The sequence below is a fragment of the Chanos chanos genome, chromosome 13 (genome assembly GCF_902362185.1).
Source record: "Chanos chanos chromosome 13, fChaCha1.1, whole genome shotgun sequence".
NCBI classification, from domain to species: domain Eukaryota; kingdom Metazoa; phylum Chordata; class Actinopteri; order Gonorynchiformes; family Chanidae; genus Chanos; species Chanos chanos.
In genome coordinates, this window is record NC_044507.1 from 13,813,302 (window position 1) to 13,833,391 (window position 20,090).

Consider the following 20,090-nt stretch of genomic DNA (forward strand, 5'->3'; position numbering starts at 1 on the left):
CGTTTTCGACTTGTTAATGTTTACTCATTCTTTTTAAAATAGTGACTCATGCTGCCTACCACTTTAACATCTAAAAGGCTATCTGTTGTGTTTGGTCTTATCCACCCTGTATCAACCCCGATCCTTCAAGTTCAATTTCTTAATACTTTTTATATCAGAACGCAATAAAAATTCGGCAGAAATGGCTTCCAAAAAAATTAATTCAGATGCACACTTAATGGAACCATTAAGTGTGCATATACACCGTGCATCTATATAACTAGCCGTAAATCACGAATTTACTGAGCCTCCTCACCTCACACTTACACGGTCTCATACCAGTTGCAGAGACTGATGCACTCTCCGACGACGCCTTGCACGAGCGGCAAAGCACAGAGGTTCTATGACAGCCATGATTTCCCGTTTTGATCACACAAGAAGTATCTCAAATTGACTTGTGTTACTGTTAGATATTGTAGGCCACGCTTAACCATCTCTCATTGCTAACGTTAACTGCATGAAAAAATAGGCTTATCGCGTTAATAAATGTCTCCTTCCAAATTTGAGCTTTTACCATGAAGCGATTTACTTACCATCTCCACCATAACACTCCTTTCAGATCATTTCTTGAATTTCTAGCATTTTTTTCTGCATGGCTGTACGAGCATTTCAGATCGACAGAGAGAGAATAGTCGGGCCGATCTATCTTCACACTCAGATCAGTGCGGAACAACGACTCGGTGTTGTCTACAAAGAGGCGTTTACCTCCCCAATAACTTTCGATAGTCGAGAAAACGAAAGTTAGACGAAGAACGAACAAAGATACTGAACATCATGATTTATTCATAAGATTTGGCGTTGTACAATAGCAGCTTGCAATTGACATGGAGAGGAAAATAATGAAAAAACTATTGACAATACTGCACCTTACAGTAATAGTACAAATTCTGTGGGGAAATTAAATAATGTTTCCGTTTTTAATGCATTTATACATCCTTCACCAAATGCAACGCCATCGAAAATATCTTAAAATGTAGTGCCCAACTTGCACAAATGGGGGATACATTTATGCCTTCTGGATATTGTTTGAGTTAAAAAAAAAAAAAAAAAAAAAAACATTTGAGTGGAGCAATTTCTTGAGGTGCACAATACATTCACCTGAGGTCAATGTGCTCATAATAAGAAAGAAAAATTAGTTTCGCATTTTCACGTCAACATGACAACATGGGACATAACAAGAGAACTCCAATACTGTCTACACTCTTGCTTATTGACGCTGGTTGGCAATTTAGCCTATAAAGTAATGACAGGAATGACTATAATCTACATGTATATGAAAACCGTTTCTGAAAGAACTGGATTGTTGCAGGTTAATTCAGTGCTTGTTCCACTGCTAATATGAACCCTCCTGCATCCACACTTGATACATGCAGCTGAGATGATGGCAAAAGGATTTTGAATAATGTGACATTTAAAATTTGAAATGTATAAATATGTTTCCTGTGTTTTGCAAAATCCCTTTAAGCATTTATCTTGCCCTCGTCAAAACAAGGATATAGTTAATATATGGGAGACAGACAGCTAACAACCACACTGGCAATAGAAAAAAAAAAAAAAAAAAGAAACTACTCTCACCCCACAGCCAAAAAAGATAACACAGTGTCATTTTAAAAGGCACACTGGCCACTTCAAACGATTATCAATGATCATTAGAATCATTTCTACAAAAATATATACTCAACAGTGAGAGCATTCACTGCAAAATACCAACATTGCACAATATTTCTGTGCTCTTCAAGTGTTCAACAAAATTACTCCTCACCCCCCAGATACCTAGGCCTCACAATATATTCTACCTTTACAAAAGAGTTCAGCTGAGTCCAAAAAAACAAACAAACCAAAAAACAAAACAAAACTAAAAAACATTGACTTGCACGTACATGACGGACTGTGGACTGCGTGAACAATCTTCATCGAGACGCTCCACGCTTTCCACAAACCTTTGGACAGTTCAGAACTTAAGGGGACTTCATATGAGCAGCGCAAAGGCACTTGAGAACGGGAGGCAGCTCATCCAGTGGTGAGGCCTAGGCACTGCAGGCCCAGTCCACACCTTCTTAGAGCCAAACCAACCCTGGAATGTGTCCACTCATATGACAAAGACCCTCAAAGGTGCACAGATCAGTCACTTCACACAGACCCATCTTCCTTTATGGTTGGTGCAGATGGTGCGGATGGTGGCGTGTGCTCCGGGTTTGATACTGGTAAGACGGGCTGTGAAGGCTGTGTGTCTGTTTGTCCTGCAGCCGGCTCTGGGGAAGGGGGTGTGGCGGTGGGTGGCTGGGACTCTGGGGTCTTTGGCAGGGGAAATGTCTGTGTAGTCCGTGTTGGCAGCTGAGAGCTGTGGTAGTAGGGCAGGAAAGGGCGTTCCTGAGCGCAGCTTTGCATGGCCAGGTATGTGTGGAGCAACAGGTGGGGGAAACGGGAGGTGAAATAAAACACAAAGTTATCTGGAACAGAGCCAAGCGTCTCCTGCACCTCTTCTGGCAATTCTCGGTAATGATGCTTCTGTTAGAGAGAGAAAAAAAAAAGTTTTTTTTAACGAGAAACAAACAAAGACAGTCAGTAAAACTGCATGAAAAAAACTCAATAATTACATATTAAATGAACATTTCCTGGCATTTGGTAAAATACATCTTTTAAATGTATTTCTAATGTTGATTCAAAAGAACTCCAAGTGCAAAGCACAAGTGGACACTGAAATGTCTATTTTAACTTTATCTCTCATTGACTGCTGTTGTGTTGCCAACAACATTTTTGTCAAACCAAAGCAATGTACCCTTTGTGCAAAGGCAAGCAAAACCACTCCCCATGCAGCTGAATTGTTTTTCCTGAGTTGCACTTCACAGTGTGGTTCAGAAGCTGTTACCATACATGCAAACTATGTAAAAAGGTCATTTGATAAGAAAGACTTGCCTTGTTTCTCATAGCACGGAGAAGATCTCTTACTGATCCTCCTTTATATGAACGGAACTTGCGTAGATCTAAAAGAGAAATGTTTTTACAAGTCTAGAATTTAAAACACAATACACAATCCTCAAAAAAAATCATGCAATGGTTTGTTGCAAACAATATCAAGCTTGTTAGTCACATTAGAAATCTCTTTCGGATGACCAGCCATGGAGTTCTGTCAGTTTTGTAATAAGACACATTTTCTGTTGCATGGGTTGCTATGTAAAACACGTAGCCTTTAAGGATCACTCTGACACTGCTGGAGTATTACTTTTCTAAGTAACATAACTCAGTTATACTATGCAACTTTATGTCTGATCACAGAGCAGCATTTACCTGTTTGTAGAGGCACTGTTATATGTTCCCTCCAATCACCTTTCACCACAGCCCGCCCTCCCCTCTCCAGCTGCCGTACGATTGGTCCATCGACTGGTTCCTTCTCTATCCTGTCACTTACATCCTAATAGAGCACAATGACAGTAAAATAACATTTAACATGAAAATGTAACTTCAAATTTGAGAAAACGTTTAAACTGAAAACCTAAAAATAATTTAGTACTTTATATTAATAATAGTAATAATACCCTGCTGGAATCAAAAGAGGTGCATGGTTCATATTCTAAGACTACGGAGCAGTGGGAATTTGACTGTTCGGACCTGGAAGAACTGCAGCTGTTTCTCCAGGCTCCAGAAAAAAGGATGCTTCAGCACTCTCTCTGCCGAGGGCCTCTTGTGTGGCTCCATACTCAGCATCTGCTCAATCAGGTCAGCAGCCACGATGTCCTCTGCTCAAGGCAAAATCAAACGCCCAAAACAACTTAATGACTGATTCAGAGTCAGTGTATTGGCTGATGTTAATGCTAGCACTAACTCTGTGATTACAGACAGTGACTGCTGTTGACAGAAGACAGAATTTCCGGGAAATGATAAGATCATAGCGTTTGTTTTTTTGTTTTTTTGTTTTCTTTTAATGCTGACGGTAAATTCTCAAAACTACTTCCTGTGCATCAGACCTGAGGTCATGCAGAAGAAATGATAGCTTACCATGTTTGTCTGGCAGTAAGTGGTCCAATGTGTAAGCTCCCAGGAGAATGTTGGCTTGCCGCTGCAGGGATTTTCCAAAAGGGTGGCTTCCCTGAGACACCACATAATAGAACACACAGCCTGCAGAGAAGATGTCCACCATACATGTCTATGGGAGAGGAGAGAGAGAGACAGAAGTCTGACTAAGAATGCGTCAGTACAACGAACTGAGGAGGGACAAAGCACAGATCTTCTGCTCCCAAAATTCATCTGTTTTGTGACAGATTTTGTGCCTCTAAAACTGATTCAGAGTACACACCTTGAATTAACATGTTCAGACAAACGCAGACAAACAATTACCAGTTCTGTTAATCATGCAAATGTGTCTGATTGATTGCATACAATGTGCCATAATGTGTGATTTTCACTGGTTGAAGATGTGTAATTATGAGCATATACCAAGAGACATGTGAGCATATGCCAAGAGACATCTTTGAAATGCCTGAAAAAATATATTACAAAAAAGGAGGAGAACATATTTCGGGTTTCCTTTGCGAGGTCTCATAAGTGCAGTCCACTCACTGGGTTGTGTTTGCTGTCCTCACTGAGCACCTCTGGGGCGATCCAGCCCTCTGTGCCGGGGACCCCTGACCTCCTGCTGAAGCTGTGTCTGCCCACCGCCAGCTTCTTACACAGGCCAAAGTCAGAGATCATCGCCTTGACGCGCCCGTGGGCGTTAGGCATGGACACCAGGATGTTGTGAGGCTTCAAGTCTCTGTGGACTAAGGAGAAACGAGATGCTGAATTTAAAAGGGGCAGGCAAACAAACAAACAAACAATTGGATGGATCACGATAGCACTTTTACATGAGCCAGTGTGTCATTGTTTCTGCTCAGACTTTCTGTTTTCAATGATTTTAAAGGGTCCTACTGTTAGTAGAGCTGATTCAGTTAGAGCAGGGGCAATAAAAACTGCAGAGGACGAGGAGACTGATAAGAATTAAGAGGAAACGCTAAATGCCTGTAGTTTCAGGTATGACTAACATTTATAAATGTGTGTCACACGACTGTTTCTTTTTATTATTTATTCTTACCTATATTTAGGGAATGCAGGTGAGCCAATCCAGACATGGTTTGCTGAAGCAGTGTCACTGGCTCCAGACCGTGCCTGTCAAAATCCTTTCGCTCCACATACTGAGAGAAAGAGAGAGAGAGAGAGAGAGAGAGACAGAGAGGACTGATGTCAGATATATTCAGTTCAGAGGTGTGAGACAGATGGACAGAGACAGATTGACAGATGTACTGACAGAGAGAGAGAGAGAGAGAGAAAAGGGTGTGACTTGCTTCTTGCAGTGACGCGCTGCACAGTTCGATGGCGATATACTGGAACTGGCGGTCCTTCTCTGTGCAGAAGTAGCGGATAACGTTGGGATGCTCATCCGATTCCCGGAGAAGTTGTACTTCTCGGTCAGCAAAACTGAAGCATTCTGGGAGAATTCTTTTCACCGCCACTGGACGATTATCAAACTGACCCCTGAGTCACAAAGGAGAAAAAAAACAAACATTTAATTTCAATCTGGAAATTGTGTTTCTGGCACACTTGTATCCAGAAAAGTTCTTGCAAAATGTTTAGTCCTAATAAAATTGTTTGACTCACTTGTACACAATGGTTCCTTCAGCGCCATGTCCAAGAACATTTTTGGGGTTGAAAGTGATGTTTCCAACTCTAACAATATTGGATATCTCTTCTGATCAACAAAGGATATATAGCAGTCAGGATACAACCAGAGACAATAAAGGCCATCAAAGACTATGTTTACATTTATACCTCAAACCAAAACAATTTTGACACACAACACTACAAATGCAAATTCCCAGATGATTAACACAGCAAAAACATAATGCTCAGACATCATCACTGAATCAAGCATTCTTTCATGCTTACCTCCTTCCTCGTGTTCCACGGCCGAGGCGCCGATCTCTGACACAGACAGGTTGGAGTGGTTGGATGCTCGTGGGGTGACGTTCGAACTGCTTTGGTCGGAGCTTTCCGAGCGACCTCTCGCCACCTCCAGGAAGTCAGAGTCGGGGGGCAGGTCAACGGGCGGCTGGAAGATTAGCTGCTGTCTCTGCAGGAGCTCCAACTTCTCCTCCATCTGCCTCTGAAACTGCTGGTGTTGGAGCTGCTGCTGCTTGTGTACGCTCTGAGAGAGAGAGAGAGAGAGAGTAGAGTTTCGAGCATTAACACAGCAGGTACAGACAGCACAAATTGAAGAACATTCTCGCTTTTGTAGAACAAAAGGGCAAAATGCTCCAGCAGGAGAATTCTGTTCCAGCCCTAATTTGACTCGAAACTAAACCAACTTTGTTTGGTCTCCTCTGTTCTAGTGAACGAGCGTTCAAGCACACTTTCAGTCATTTTTTATTCCATTCGTTTAGAATGGAATCTTTCATTTGTAATGAAGTATTACTTCAGATCTTCCATAATCATCAGATTAATTTGATCTAAAATACATGGTATAAATTTCCATGAATAATTCTCTGTAATTGCAAAACCAACTCAAACAACCCAAATAAATTCCTAAGACACAGTTAGGAATGTGTGCCAACTGGTTACACCTCATTTTTTTTGCTGCAGTACAACAAAAAAAAAAAAGCAGAGAATTTTACATAATTTTCTACCAGAAAGATTTTATGCATGAATTGCTCAGCAAGGACGGCAAGTTTTTTTTTTTCTTTTTTAAGAAGAGTCATACTTAATTACATATAATTACATTGCAATTACATAAAACCAGCACAAACACTTAACTACACATCATCAACAACACATACAAACACACATTAATGGATCTTTCAATGCTTCCTTAGTGACTGGTGTAACATGACTTTCCAGTCACTGACAAGTTTCCAGTGATAAATGAACATGTAATAAAGAGGAATGATTTCTTATACCTTAGGGTAGGCAATGACAAACACCACCCAGCCAGCCAGCAGGAAGGTGCAGAAGATGATGGTGGCCATGTCCTTAAGCATAGAGTCCACAGGAGCCTCCAGCCGTACTGAGCGACCTGGCTTCTCCTGGATGGAGGTGTCAGAGGGCAGGGGACGACAGTCCTCCTTACCGCTGTCATTCACCTTCTGGTGCAAACAGAAAGGAGTAAAAAAAATATTGTCTAAAGATGTCAGCGTGTTTTAATGGAGAAATTAGGTGGTAGAAAACCTGTCTGTGTTGTTTTTTTTTTAAATCTTTGCTATTACTCTTTGAGCTGTAGTTGTTTAGCCATGTTCTTGCTGAGTTAATCATTGTTTTGTTCTATCATAAGTACGTTACCCTTAGATTCATAAAACATATTCCATCTATTTCAACTGAATAGACACTACAGGTTAATCTATGCAGCAATCAATAATAACTTATGCTTATTAAAATAGCAAGGAAATGGACTTGGCATTCTCTGACTAAAACACACACACACACACACACACACACACTCTTCTAACCTCCTCAATGGTCTTTTCTGTGGTGGGGGGGATGACATTAGGCTGCTGGCGGGGGAGACTCTCTGGAAACCTCTCCAGGATCTTATTGTGAGCTTCAGGCGGGGTCTCATGATGGCCTATGGAAGAGCAAGATTAAAACCATTATCCTTATCCTCCATTAACCTTTACAGAGTCAGCTACACAAACCATCCATTCACTCACAGTCCCAAAAAAACAATGAGTGAAGAAAAAAACTGGCGAATGACTGAAATAATTTACAGTGGTGGCATTCAATGCCAAAACCATTTGGCAATTCGGAAGTCAGCGACTCAGTCACGAGATGTTTCATGCTACGTGCGGGGGGGGGGCGCATCATAATGCCTTAATATCAATATACATTTGCTATGCTGCTGTGAACGTATGTTCAGTAAACAACGATAGTGCGATAGTGGTTATAATCTACATTTGTCTCAACACCAGCAAAACATAATGCAAAACCAAGACAATTCAGACTCCCTGTCCACTTCCCACCAGAGGGCAGCACTGCCGTACTTTATAGAAAGTAGCATACAGTGAGTTAGTGTGTGAATGTCTGTGTGTGTGTGTGTGTGTGTGTGTGTGTGTGTGCATAAGTGCATGTTGTTGGGTGTTACCTATGAGAAGTAGGTAGTTTTTCATGAAGTTGATCCGGTTTCCTTCTTTCAGGGCAGAGTTGAAATTTACACTTGTACTGGGAGTAATCACACACTCCTGGTCATCGTCTACACTGGCCTCTCTGCTGTTAGGGCCCTCCAGCATGGGAAACATGCTGCCACGAGGCTACACACACACACACACACACACAAACAAACAAAAGACACATAGTTCTGAGTGTAGTACAATACAGTAGGATATATATGTTATATATAAGCATAAGAGTATAGCGTGTAAGAGCATATAGAGTTTGAAACTATATAGAGTATGACAGTATATATTCAGATTATTAGGCTTCTCCAGTGCAAACTCAGCAGGTCCCAGTGAACCCGTATAAAAGTCTACTGATTTAAAAAAAAAAAAAAAAAAAAAAAAGAGAGTCCTTCTTCTGAATAATCATAAAAATCAATTCAAATAAATGATTATTAAATTGTAAATGTCTATCAGTTTTCAAAAATCCCAACTCCTGAGATAAGAGCTAAAACGCTGCCTATATATATATATATATATATATATATATATATATATATATATATATATATATATATAAAAAAAAAGAACTCTCTTAACTCTTAACATAAAGTTGTCTCTGTTCTTCCCCTACTCCTCTCTGTGTGTGTTTTCACACCGTCAGCCATCAGGCCCATACACTCGGGTCACAGACCAGGTTACAACATCAGCGCCAAAGATGAGAGTGTGCCTGAAAACCACTCTAACCCACACACATGAAGAGACGCGTGGCTGTCTCTCCCACAGTCCAGACGAAGATGATCAGAAGAAGTGAGGTTCACATATACTCACCACCACCGTGACTCCATCATGCACCAGGGATGGTGAGGCGTAGAGACTGGTGGAGTATCTCCCCACATACAGAGTAGACCTACAGGTACACAATCCAGAGATGGAAACCTAAACGACTACATCACATAGGATTTGCAAACACAGAGTCGTTTAATCTCTCGGCACGGTGAAGCTGTCCAAGTAATCACGGGGAATGTTAGGAATTCTTAGGAACAGACAGTGCTGAGTAAGTCTTTCCCCCCCATTGAGGCATGTCTGTACCACACCAACTCCAGCTTTACAGCTTTTATCGCTACCAAACCATTAAATCAGCTGGTGATTTATGGAACTATGAACGTGTCTGTAGACCTCTTAAATAAAGGAACTGTTTTTTTGGAAGTGTACAGTGCCCAACCCCCCCACCCCCACCCCCACTGTCTATCACAGGTATTGGCATGAACAGGGTTGCACAACTGAATTATGTGGAAATAAACAGCAATTCCACAGATCTCAAATTAAAACATACATTATTCACTTGGCGTTTAAACATGATGACTCTTGAATTATGTGCACATCATCCAGAAATGAGCTGAACTGCACTAAATTGCTTTGAGGAGGTACGATGTCTTGTTTTAACTGGATTCCAATCTCGCTCAAGACTACACAGGACTACTTACGTGAGCTTATCCTTGGGCTTCTTCTCCTTGGGAAAAGGGTACTTCCACTGCGTGATGCGGCCTACGTCCCCCGACATGAAGGTGAGGTAACGCAGTGTTTCCACGGCGACGTTGGTGTGTTGGACTTTGCGCAGTCCCTCTCGCTGCCAGATGTACATGGCCACCACAGGAGAGTTGTAATTCTGGACCCACTGCACATCCCCGGACTCACTGTCCACCGTCACTACCAGACCGTCCCCGTTGGACACAAAGTGAGCCATCTCTATCAGAAGAGAGTAAAGGTATAAAAAGAGTCCATGTGACCTACAGTTTCAAAGGAACAGTGAGATATGTGGTCTCAGACGTCAAAAAAAGGGGAACTACCTAATTCTCTCTGTCTTTCACCACCCGGTACACTAGCTTGCAAAAACTGAACATATTTTCGTGACTCATTGTTCTCTTAACTCCCAGTGCCTAAAAAAAGGCAGCTTTATTCTTCTCTCCGGTTTAAAGGCAAGGCGAGACATGAGGTGCGCATCAGATGAGGCTTACTGTATTTGGTGTCATCGTCAGGCAGCGTGGATGCGTAGTCGGAGTAGGTGGCGTTCCAGCGTAGCTCTCTGCTCTTGGTGTCGTACATGGTGATGGTGTATTCTGTGTAACAACCACACAATCAACACTTGGCCGCATTTACCGATGCATGTTCTACATGCTTCATAATTCAAATTGCACCATGACTAAAAGAACGTTCCCGGGTTTTCCAAGGCCTCAGCATTTCAGTTTGGCACAAACTACACTGAAATGACCAGCTGATCACCACGGCCTTGATGGGTTTAATCAGATGCGTAAGCCAAGCCATGGGGCCCTCTTAAACTATGAGGCCAGAGACTTTTTTACTGAGTGGACTGGAAAACTGTTATGTAAGAGATACGATCAGTACTACACTAAATATGCAGGTGACATTTTTCAGCAGGGACTGTTAATGGCCTGAGAAATTCGCCCTGAGGTCTCAGCAGAATTGAGATGAATGGAACAAGAATTCGAGGAAGGCAGCAAATTCAACGTCACCTTCACATAGATCAGAGGATGTGTGAAAGAACAGGTTGTTTGCTCCATTCTCAGATTTTACATAAGCTGCGTTAAGTAGTCCTCTCGCGGAGGGGTGGGTCTCCACGGGCTTTGTGGCGTGAGTTCGGGAGGCCCTTACCTGTGCGGCCCAGGTACAGCAGGGACGAGGACGGACACAGCATCTCGGCAAAGGAAGACGTTAGCGTCTGCTGTTTTTCCCCAGTCAGGAGGTCAACCACGTACCAGACGTCCTGTTTCTTGCCTAGAGATGATGCATACACACAAAGACATGACAGAAAAAACTATAAGTGTTTCTGGAAAACTGTTGTGGTCAAACATAAAAACAAAACTGCAAAAAAAAAAAAAAAAAAGAAAAAAAAAAAAAACCCAAACCAAAACAAAACAAAAAGCATGAGCGTTACACAAAAATTGCAGTTTCTTGCCACCGATTTCAAATAGATTACATCAGTGGAAACTTTTTATGGGGATATTTCTGGCTTTCAGGAGTGGTTACTCAGCCTACTGTGTATTTCGTTTAGCCGGTTTCCTTTTGCTTTCAAACCACCCACGCTGGAGAAAAACAACAGAACCAAATAAACAGATAAAAAAAAAAAATGACTTATCGAGTGTGGCTCTCTGGCACCTTCAGTACCCGAAAACTCAATGTGAGCACATCTACAGACTGTTAACCTCGTGAATTATTTAAAATGTGCTATCACAACGTTAAACATCATTCATTTCACAAAGAGCAGTGGCAAACGTTTGCGTCTGGGCTTAAAAACATTGGCGTGATGAGTCAAAGAGACAACATCCTGTGGTTGACGGCTCAGCTGATGGTGGTTAAAGTGGTGAGAGCCACTCTTTACGCGGTACTGAGATAAAAAGGTAAACAGCCATCCAGCGTAAACACCTAACCTGCTGAGTGACCTCGTTTCAAATGGATTAACTAGCTGATGGGATTAAATCATTATCTACACCCGATTCAGTCCGGGTGATTGAATCATTATTTACATGGTGAGCAGGGCGTTGGTCATTAAAAAGAAAAAAAAAAAACCAAAACAAAACTATAAGCCGGCTCCTCCATTTGGAGCAGGGACTGGCATTAGTCCAGTCTTTCTGGCCTGTGTTAGAGACTTGAGAGATTACAAGTCAATGAAAGACTGCCTAGTAGCCAAAACAGATGGCTTTTAAGAACAGGGCACTTCCTCAAACTAAGTCTAACAGCAACACCGCCATAACCACCCACTACACACATACAGAGGTGGGGCAACAGATAAAGGCTATTTGTTTAACAGTGAAAACAGCAGGGAAGTGGGCATTGGTATAGTAAATTAACAAGTTTTTTGAGAGAAGCCTCTAGAAAATGTGTCTACGTGCTTGAAGAATGACCGTAAATATGTTGAACGTCACATGTCATGCACAGGTTAATCTCTGCTTGACATACTAACCGCAAAAAATACTACCAAACCAAAAAAAAAAAACAAAACAAAACATGATTTCATCACACTGGCCAGACAAAGAGTTAAGTAAACAGGGGTAATCTTGTAATGTCTTGGTTTTACAACCATGGTTTCAAGTAATACAATTTACGCAGAATAAACTGACAAGTATGTGAATCTGTGTCTTGAAGCCATGACAGGCCTGTTTGGTGATAAATAGCTCAAAGCTTTCTCGAGATGACAAAAATCAAAATACCCATATAGAGGATGCCATCAGAGCTTCGGCAGGGTGAAGCTTGTACCAGCTCCGGTATGGTGAAGGGTAGTTTCTGTAACGACACATTAGATATGTGTTTAACTGTCTACTGTGTAACACGTGTTATAGAATTACTTTCATTCATTCATGGTGTATCTGCCTTATTCAACAGTATGTGTGAAAGTTCAGGCCTGAAGGTCATGTGTTATTATAGTAACAAACTCCAGCTACAAAAAGCATTAGCGAGCTAAGTCGAAACTGAACTTTAAACTGTGCCTACACCTTCCCTTCCCTTCCCTTGGACTGTGCTAGCACTCTGTGGTTCTGTGGCTGAGACCATCAGTTAAGAGATTCAAGAGAAAGAGGAACCAAATCTAAAAAAAAAAAAAAAAAAAAAAAAAAAAAAATCATAAACGTTCTTCCTCACCGTCAATCCTTCACTGTTTTTCCCTCCAAGAGAGTAGAGACTGCCATCGTTAGGGTCAGGGAGAAACGCTGGCCTGCAAGGAAACACACACACACACACACAGAGGACAGTTTGCATGGTTGTATGTACATTGTATGTTCAATGGTTGTATGTTTGGTTGAAGCGTATTCTAACGTCTGAGGTGAGGCAACATGCTCTAACGTTATCAGTGGCTTCGTGGAAAAGACGTTGTGAGAAGATTTGCTGCGTGATATTAAGAACAGGAAGAATCGTGCAAATTCAGCAACTTGCTGCTTTCCTGTTTTCACAATCAATGACTTGAAAATATGCATACATGCACATTTACGCAGACACACAATGCGTGTGCACAAGTGAAAGTGTCAGTGAAATACTTACTCTGCCACGTGTGTTGGGACTTGAAGAACAGGATCTGCACGGATAAGACATGAGTTTTTCAGTTAGGTGTTAAGCACACTATCGTTTTTTTCAATGCAAATGCAACGGTCGTTAAGCAAACCCGAAGACTACTCAGAACAGGGTAGGCCAGCCGTTGTCTTTTTCAATGTCACTGGCACAATATTGACACAACCAACACAACAAACATGCAGTGTTAAATTCACACCTCAAAGAAATTCGAGGGAATTACACCATTTGTTTGTGTCAGCACCCCCACCCTCCCCTCCCCCACAGAGACCTCATTCTGATTTGGAGCTTTGGCTGAGGATGCCACAAAACCCACATCTTCAATATCTGCACTCCTTGTAGTATGTTTAATATGTGCGTGCATGCTCGCACACACACATATACACTGAATGGAGTGGAAACTACAACTGCAGCTGCGGGATCTTTCCATTCAACAGGGAGAGCAAGATATATAGTAGAGGAGTGGAGAGATAGAGGAAAAACAGAAAGCAATCAAAATAGGGATGGAGAGATGGTAACAGTGAAATGGACGAAAGCTAGAGTGAGAGAGCCAGCGCGTGTGAGCACAGGCCCACGGCCCAGCTCACACGTGGCCAAAAAAAAAAAACAAAACCACGACCCACAGATAACGTGGTAATACTACACAAACAGCCACTCAAGTCAGTGATAATGCTGGCACACAAGGTCAGTGAGAAAAGAACAAAGCGCGGTTCTATGGAAGGGGGGGGGAGGGGGGGGGGTCAGAGTTCAGCGAATGAGGGAGTGGTTTTTCATCCTTCATGCCGTTAAGCAGTATCCTCGCAATCTCTCATTTCGCCTGTATGACTTGCTGAGCTTGTGCATCAGGTTTCTCTGTGTGTGTGTGTGTGTGTGAGTGTGTGTGTTTGTGTCTACTCTGAGGGCTGAAGGCACTGCGGCCAAATAGCAGGTGTGTGAAAAGTGACCCGGGCGGACGGGGTGAATATTGAACAGGGTTTCCGGGTACAGAACGCAGGGAGCGGGGAAAGATTCCGTAGAAAGCATGTTAAATCAGCAAACAGTGGGCTGCTGATGTGACAGCTGGGAGATCAATACTTGACGACACACGGGACAAAAGTGTGGGGGTGACATGAATCTGCCAACATTGGCTGGCCTTGATGATGGTGTGTTTATGCCTCTCGATATGAGTTAATGATTATCATCCATGTGTGCTACACTCATATAGACATTAGGAGCAGTGGCAACCTCCCTCAGCCCCTCCAATTGCACTCTGGGAAACCAGCATTATCTTCAGTCATAAATGTGTGAAAAGAGACAAATTCTTTAAGCTGCAGCTACAATAACAGATAGGATATCTATTACAGCATGTACATGCGGGTGTAGGTCTAAACTGCAGGATCAGATAGCTTCAGCAATCATAATAATTATCGCTGTTTACCTCTCATACATGAGAGAGAGCAAGGCAGTGTCCTGTGCAAAGGGGAGGCAAAAATCCACGCGAAGAAATGAAACAGTGTCTCTGTTTTAGGAATTTAAGCACAAGATATAGTGTCTTCTCTGACAATGCTTTCTCCGTACAGACAATACTAAGCCTGTATTCATGCTCACAAAGCCACTGGGTGTGCTCCGTTTCCCCATACTTTCCCAAAAGAAGTCTTTTGTTTGACAGGTGTAACACAAACACGGAGCTAGCCATTTGAGGAACAACAGAAGTTGCCAGATCTCACAGAGGAGAGGGTTTTCTTACCTTCCTTTAGGGTCCACTTGATTGAACCGGATCTCTTGCTGACTGCGTGAAGGTTGCCGTCTAGGGTGGACACGAAAAGCAAGCTCTCGGGCAGGGAGACGGTGTTAGTGCCGCTGCAGCCGCCCTGCGAAGCAAAACGCAGAGACGCGATGCTTTAAAACGCCATCCCTCACAGCAAAAAAAACCAAACAAACAACAACAACAACAAAAAAACAAACATGTACTTTATCTTCGCTTGGGGTTTTTTTCTGTTTGCATTCTTTAACCAGATGTCTGTCATATTGCCTAAAAGTCAAGACCCCGCTCTGCATGATGGTAATCTTTTGCATATGGACGTGATGTCACAGTGCCTTGCTGCACACGAACCCCGATCTATCCGAGCAACCCGTGCATAAGTCAATGAGCAAAAGATGGTTTGATTATCATTCCGCCCCACTTCGGCGTGCGATAACGTGGAGCGAAAAAGACCTGGGTTAAAAGATGAGGCCAATGCTGTGAACCGAATGAGAGTGATTAATGATTAATGATTAAAGGTTAAGGCTAACAGTGGTCGGTTTGGATCGGAAAGGTCTTCAGGGCTCATTAAAATGTAAGGCTTTTTCTATCTCGCTTCTCATCACCCACTTCCTTTCGCAGTCTTTCCATTAAGCGGCCAGCAGACAGCTCTTTAAAATGGATAGCCTTCCTTGGAAAACGGACGGTTTGTACTGGAAACCTCAGACCGAGGAAACATTATGACACCGTTAATAGGCTTAAGGCCATTTAGGAGCTAGAAGCATCACCCAAGCGGGGTGGATCACTTAGGACAGCAAGATTACCATGCTGTACCCAAACGAAACCACAAGTTTGGCCAGAAAAAAAATGACAAAACTCAACATTTCACAGCCCAGGTGCAGCGTGGGCTACGCAGCTCATGGCTCCATGTGGACATTATTTCGCTCCAAGAGCTCTCCTCGCTCATAGAGACAGGGAGGGAAAGAATGGAGTACAATTGAGAATATGCCTGTCCACCAAGCACACTCGGGTGTCTGTTAGTCTCGAAACGTTTGGAGGGGAGAACGGGAGAGGAGAAAAGAGAAAGAGAGATGCGGATGTGCAGTCAAAGTCTATGAGTCAGAGAGCTCCGAGCCAGAACAGACTGTTGCTCACTGAGCAAGTGCAGCAGAAAAAAAACAAAAAAAACAACTTACATCTGTTTAAATGGGCTTTTGGCACACGGACCCAGTGAGAGGGTGGGGTAACAGTATTGCGGAACATGGTGAGGCAAATCCTCAATTTCACAACCTGATCCCACAACAAAGCCGGACTTCAACGGCTGTCTCCACGCATCTCACACAGAGCTATAAGATAAAGAAGAGGTTTTCTGCCGCGCGATCAACTTTTGAGTAGAGAGCCTGGCGAAACCAACTCTTTCATCTAAGACCGTTACCTACGCTCAAGTTCTCTGCGGCGAAGCGAAGAGCTGCGCACTCAGAGCTAAAGGGTGACCTCGGGGCGGGGAACGCGACGCAAAAACCAAAACCGAATGAATCACAGCGTGTTTCTCCGAATCCGCCGGCTCTCTCTCTCCCTCTGTCAGATTTATGGAACTGAAAACGGCGGGGGAAACAGAATTGGTTTTCGAGAGCAGTTAAAACAATCTCAGAGTCACTTAAAAGAAAGAGAGGGGTTCGGCTCCACTTTTTTTTGTGTAAATGTGTGTGTGTGCGCGTGTAGGAGAAAACAAAGTTTCCTTTTTGGGTGGTAATCTCACTGCCTACAGTGGCCCGAGCCAGAGCAAACACGGCACATCTGTGGCCGTTCTCAGGGCACTGCGGCCTCACATGGACTCAAAACCGGCCGAGATCTCACCACAGTTGTTTCACTCCCCAGTCCCTCCCGTTAAAAAAAGGCCAACACGCTCTCAGTTTCACAGCAAAACAAAACTGGCCCGGACACCTGTATCCTTTATAGAGTCATCTGTAGTCTCAGTATTCTGATATGTATACACACACTGGTGGCGTAACTCAGTTTGAGCACGACTCTCCCTTCAGTGAAAACTCTGGTCTCTCTCTGAGAAGAGAAGGCAACTAGGGAACATTCCTATGATTTCAATGTTATGTTGCTTTTGAACAACTGAAGTCAGACATTGCACAATCTGGTTGCATAATACTGTGCACGGGCAGACGGAGAAACAATTTTGGCATGGGCTAAGCTACACACACTAGATTGAGGCCAGTTACTCCGAAGTAATACATTCACCTACTTATTGAACACCCTGTATATGCTTGAAGCTTCAGTTATTTAACTCCAGTGCTTGCATCTTAAAAGAGCATGTGATTGGTCTACCCTGCCCCCATTCATTGACTGAGGGTACACATTCCCTAATACAGATTATTCATGTTACAGAGTCAGAAGAGAGGAAACACGAGAATTTTTCATACGAGATGTGATACTAAAACGTATCCGGCCATTATTAATCATCACTGCAGACAAAGAGGCCAAAAGCAACAACTCCTTGTTATCCACTCTCATTCAAATGTCATATCTTGAAGTATTGCTGAATAAAAAGAGATAATAACAAAATAGTGGTATTTAAATTTGCTTGGCCTACTTCTGTTAAGATATGAAACACACTCATGCTTGAATTTGAGTCAGACATTGTCTCAGAACTCTGAGATGTTCCTCCAATGAACCCTAACTTTCGTTCACTAGCTAGGCAGTTTTCTGTGTTTGTATTGAAAGTTTTTGTGACGGCACTGGTTATTGATTTTTATCATTCTGTTTTATGGCTTGATTGTCACTCCAACCAAACAGGAAATGTTTCAAAGGGGAAATGAAACATCAACCATTAAAAAATGAAAATATAATTAGGTCTCTCAAAAACTCAAAGTGCAAGGCCAGTCCGCCCTGTGCTGTTGAACTTTCAGACACTTAGATTTGCATTTCAAACAATACATGAATCATGAATGAAAAACCAGTAGATGAAACTAGGTCAATTTAAAAAGTACCTTTTTTTAACCACACGGTAAGATTAATAACGCTGTGTTGTTCTCTTTAGGCAACAAGGGGATGCACACTGGAAACATATTTATTTTATGTCAATATGCTCTTCAAAACATAAATAAAAAATAGGAGACAGAAAAAGAGAGGAGGACTTGCAGCCATATGTTGCTGAGACAAATGATTGGGCCTAAACACCAGCGTAGACATACACGATTTGAATCCATGGCTACGCTGTCAGGTGCAAGCTCTGAGATCTAGTATCCTTATGTCAACAAACCAAATGCACTCTCTCTCACTAGGCTAAGTGTGCCCATCACGTGGCAGGAATATTCTAGCTCTAAACCATGTCTGTAGTACAACTCTCTTTGTGATAAGACATGGAACATAACCCTTGACTCTGTGGAGCTTGGGTAGGCTCCCTTTAAAGGGTCACAGCTTGACTACGCTTTTGCTCTAGTCAAAAACGTGCATTACTAGGATGATCAGAGACCCCGAAGAGCCTCTGAATGTTAAATTCAGATGTGTTAGATTAGGACAGGTTCAAAATAACGCACGAGATTGGCCCACCATTTGGAGAAACATCCAGGAAAAAACAAGAGAGAGAAAGCAGTGGTGGCAACATTATCTCTGGAGGTTACATTAACTTGAGTCATTTTTAAATGCATCCCCATGATCCTGCATGTTCCACTCACGGCTATGAATATTCAGGAAAAGGAATGCTGCATGCCGTGAAGGCCGTTTTTTAATCATCAGTACTTCAAGCACAGAGGCTTATCAGTCACTGTTTTTAAACTGTAGCCTTCATCAAGGACTAAACTCTGAATACGGAATAGAAATGTGGTTTTAAAAGTGATTTTACTTGCAAATTCTGACAAACCGTTTACAAAAACATTAAATTCGACTAAAAAGTAGGCTATTGAATTGCGATCAAATAATGAACGCATCAAAGGCACACGTGCAGATAAGAGGGTACATCAAATTTGGGGACTATTAGCGGACAGACTTACATAAAATGTAGACGTGCAAATGGGATCTTCTAGAACTTTTACATACTAAGTAAACCGATTTTTGATAATTCCTTACATAATAGTTGCACAATATATACCGATTTGCAATGGATCCGGGCGTAGACTTTACTTATACCCTTTAACACAAAATATGAGTGGTTTAAATCTAATCCATCCTAATCTGCGCTGGTCAGATCGCTCACCGGGCTCACAGATTCTGCGATATTAAATTCAGTGAAATTTCAAATAAATTTGGCCAACATCCACAGTCTCAATGACATGACAGAAAAGTCTTCTCTGATTACAGAATTTGTTCATTTATTGGACTAAACATATTACTTCACATAAGCAGGCTTCTTATATTGTACCTTAGCAGTTCTAAACAGATAATGATACCGTTCCATTCCTTACATACTACTACCTGAGCCCATCTACTACTGTTGATCTTTCAATAAAATGTGCAAGTACTTCAACTGGCCAAAAATTCAAAGGCCTATTAGTCACTATTAATTTAGCGAACTACACAGTAAGGATCATTCTCTCATAGTCAATACACATCATAAGGTAAAAAAACAAGCCAGTTCGCTTTCATGTTTGCCAATTTGCTTGACAAGCAAGCTTTTATATCATGTGGTATATGTAGGGAACTTCGAGATACCTTGACTTGTAGTACTCTACAGTAACAACATTAGACAACATTACTTCTACTCATCAACCAATAATTTTCTCTAAGGCCTGTTTAAAATAAACATCGAAAGAGTCAGCAATCAATGCTTTCTAATGGCTCTTTGCCGACTTACCATTTCAAGCAGGTTAAAGCTGAAAAGCGCCGTGAAAATGCACCACACAAGGGCCCGACTACACACACCCCAGGTCATCTTTCCCAAGACACAGCGAGCTCACATACAAAACAGGGTCTTCAATAGTTAAAAGAGTTATTTCAAATTTAAAGAGATATTATCGACAAGAGTAGGTCTCCATGATGTTCGTTCTGTTTTCGCCAGAGCATTCAGGCCAACCTTACTTTTCCTGTTTGATAGCATATGCGTGTACGCCTGTGCGTAACTCGCTGTGGGCTGGGAGCATGACTGTGACGCAATTTCCGCTGATCGGACAAGCGACTGCAAAGAGCTTGTGGAT

General features: G+C 42.3%; 1 protein-coding gene across 1 annotated transcript; it reads right to left on the minus strand.

Moving 5' to 3' along the window:
* Nucleotides 1–1,101: 1,101 nt before the first annotated feature.
* Nucleotides 1,102–19,944, minus strand: ern1 (endoplasmic reticulum to nucleus signaling 1). Its single transcript, XM_030790390.1, has 22 exons — nt 19,751–19,944; nt 14,959–15,082; nt 13,206–13,239; nt 12,810–12,882; nt 12,383–12,455; nt 10,827–10,949; nt 10,172–10,273; nt 9,641–9,902; nt 8,985–9,063; nt 8,144–8,309; nt 7,503–7,627; nt 6,966–7,148; nt 5,959–6,217; nt 5,671–5,761; nt 5,358–5,547; nt 5,108–5,207; nt 4,597–4,796; nt 4,036–4,183; nt 3,649–3,776; nt 3,328–3,451; nt 2,956–3,023; nt 1,102–2,547 (listed from the first exon to the last, which is right to left on the minus strand). Exons 1-22 carry the CDS (start codon nt 19,826–19,828, stop codon nt 2,170–2,172), a joined length of 3,108 nt encoding a protein of 1,035 aa, XP_030646250.1. The 5' UTR covers nt 19,829–19,944; the 3' UTR covers nt 1,102–2,169.
* Between the last annotated feature and the right edge of the window lie 146 nt (nt 19,945–20,090).

Excerpts from the sequence above, each read along its gene's own strand:
- ern1 (XM_030790390.1), bottom strand. The coding sequence starts at position 19,828 with ATGACCTGGGGTGTGTGTAGTCGGGCCCTTGTGTGGTGCATTTTCACG. Across the intron at positions 10,274-10,826 it reads GCTGTACCTGGGCCGCACAG|AATACACCATCACCATGTAC; the intron begins GTAAGGGCCTCC and ends GTTGTTACACAG. Across the intron at positions 9,064-9,640 it reads AAGCCCAAGGATAAGCTCAC|GTCTACTCTGTATGTGGGGA; the intron begins GTAAGTAGTCCT and ends GTGTACCTGTAG.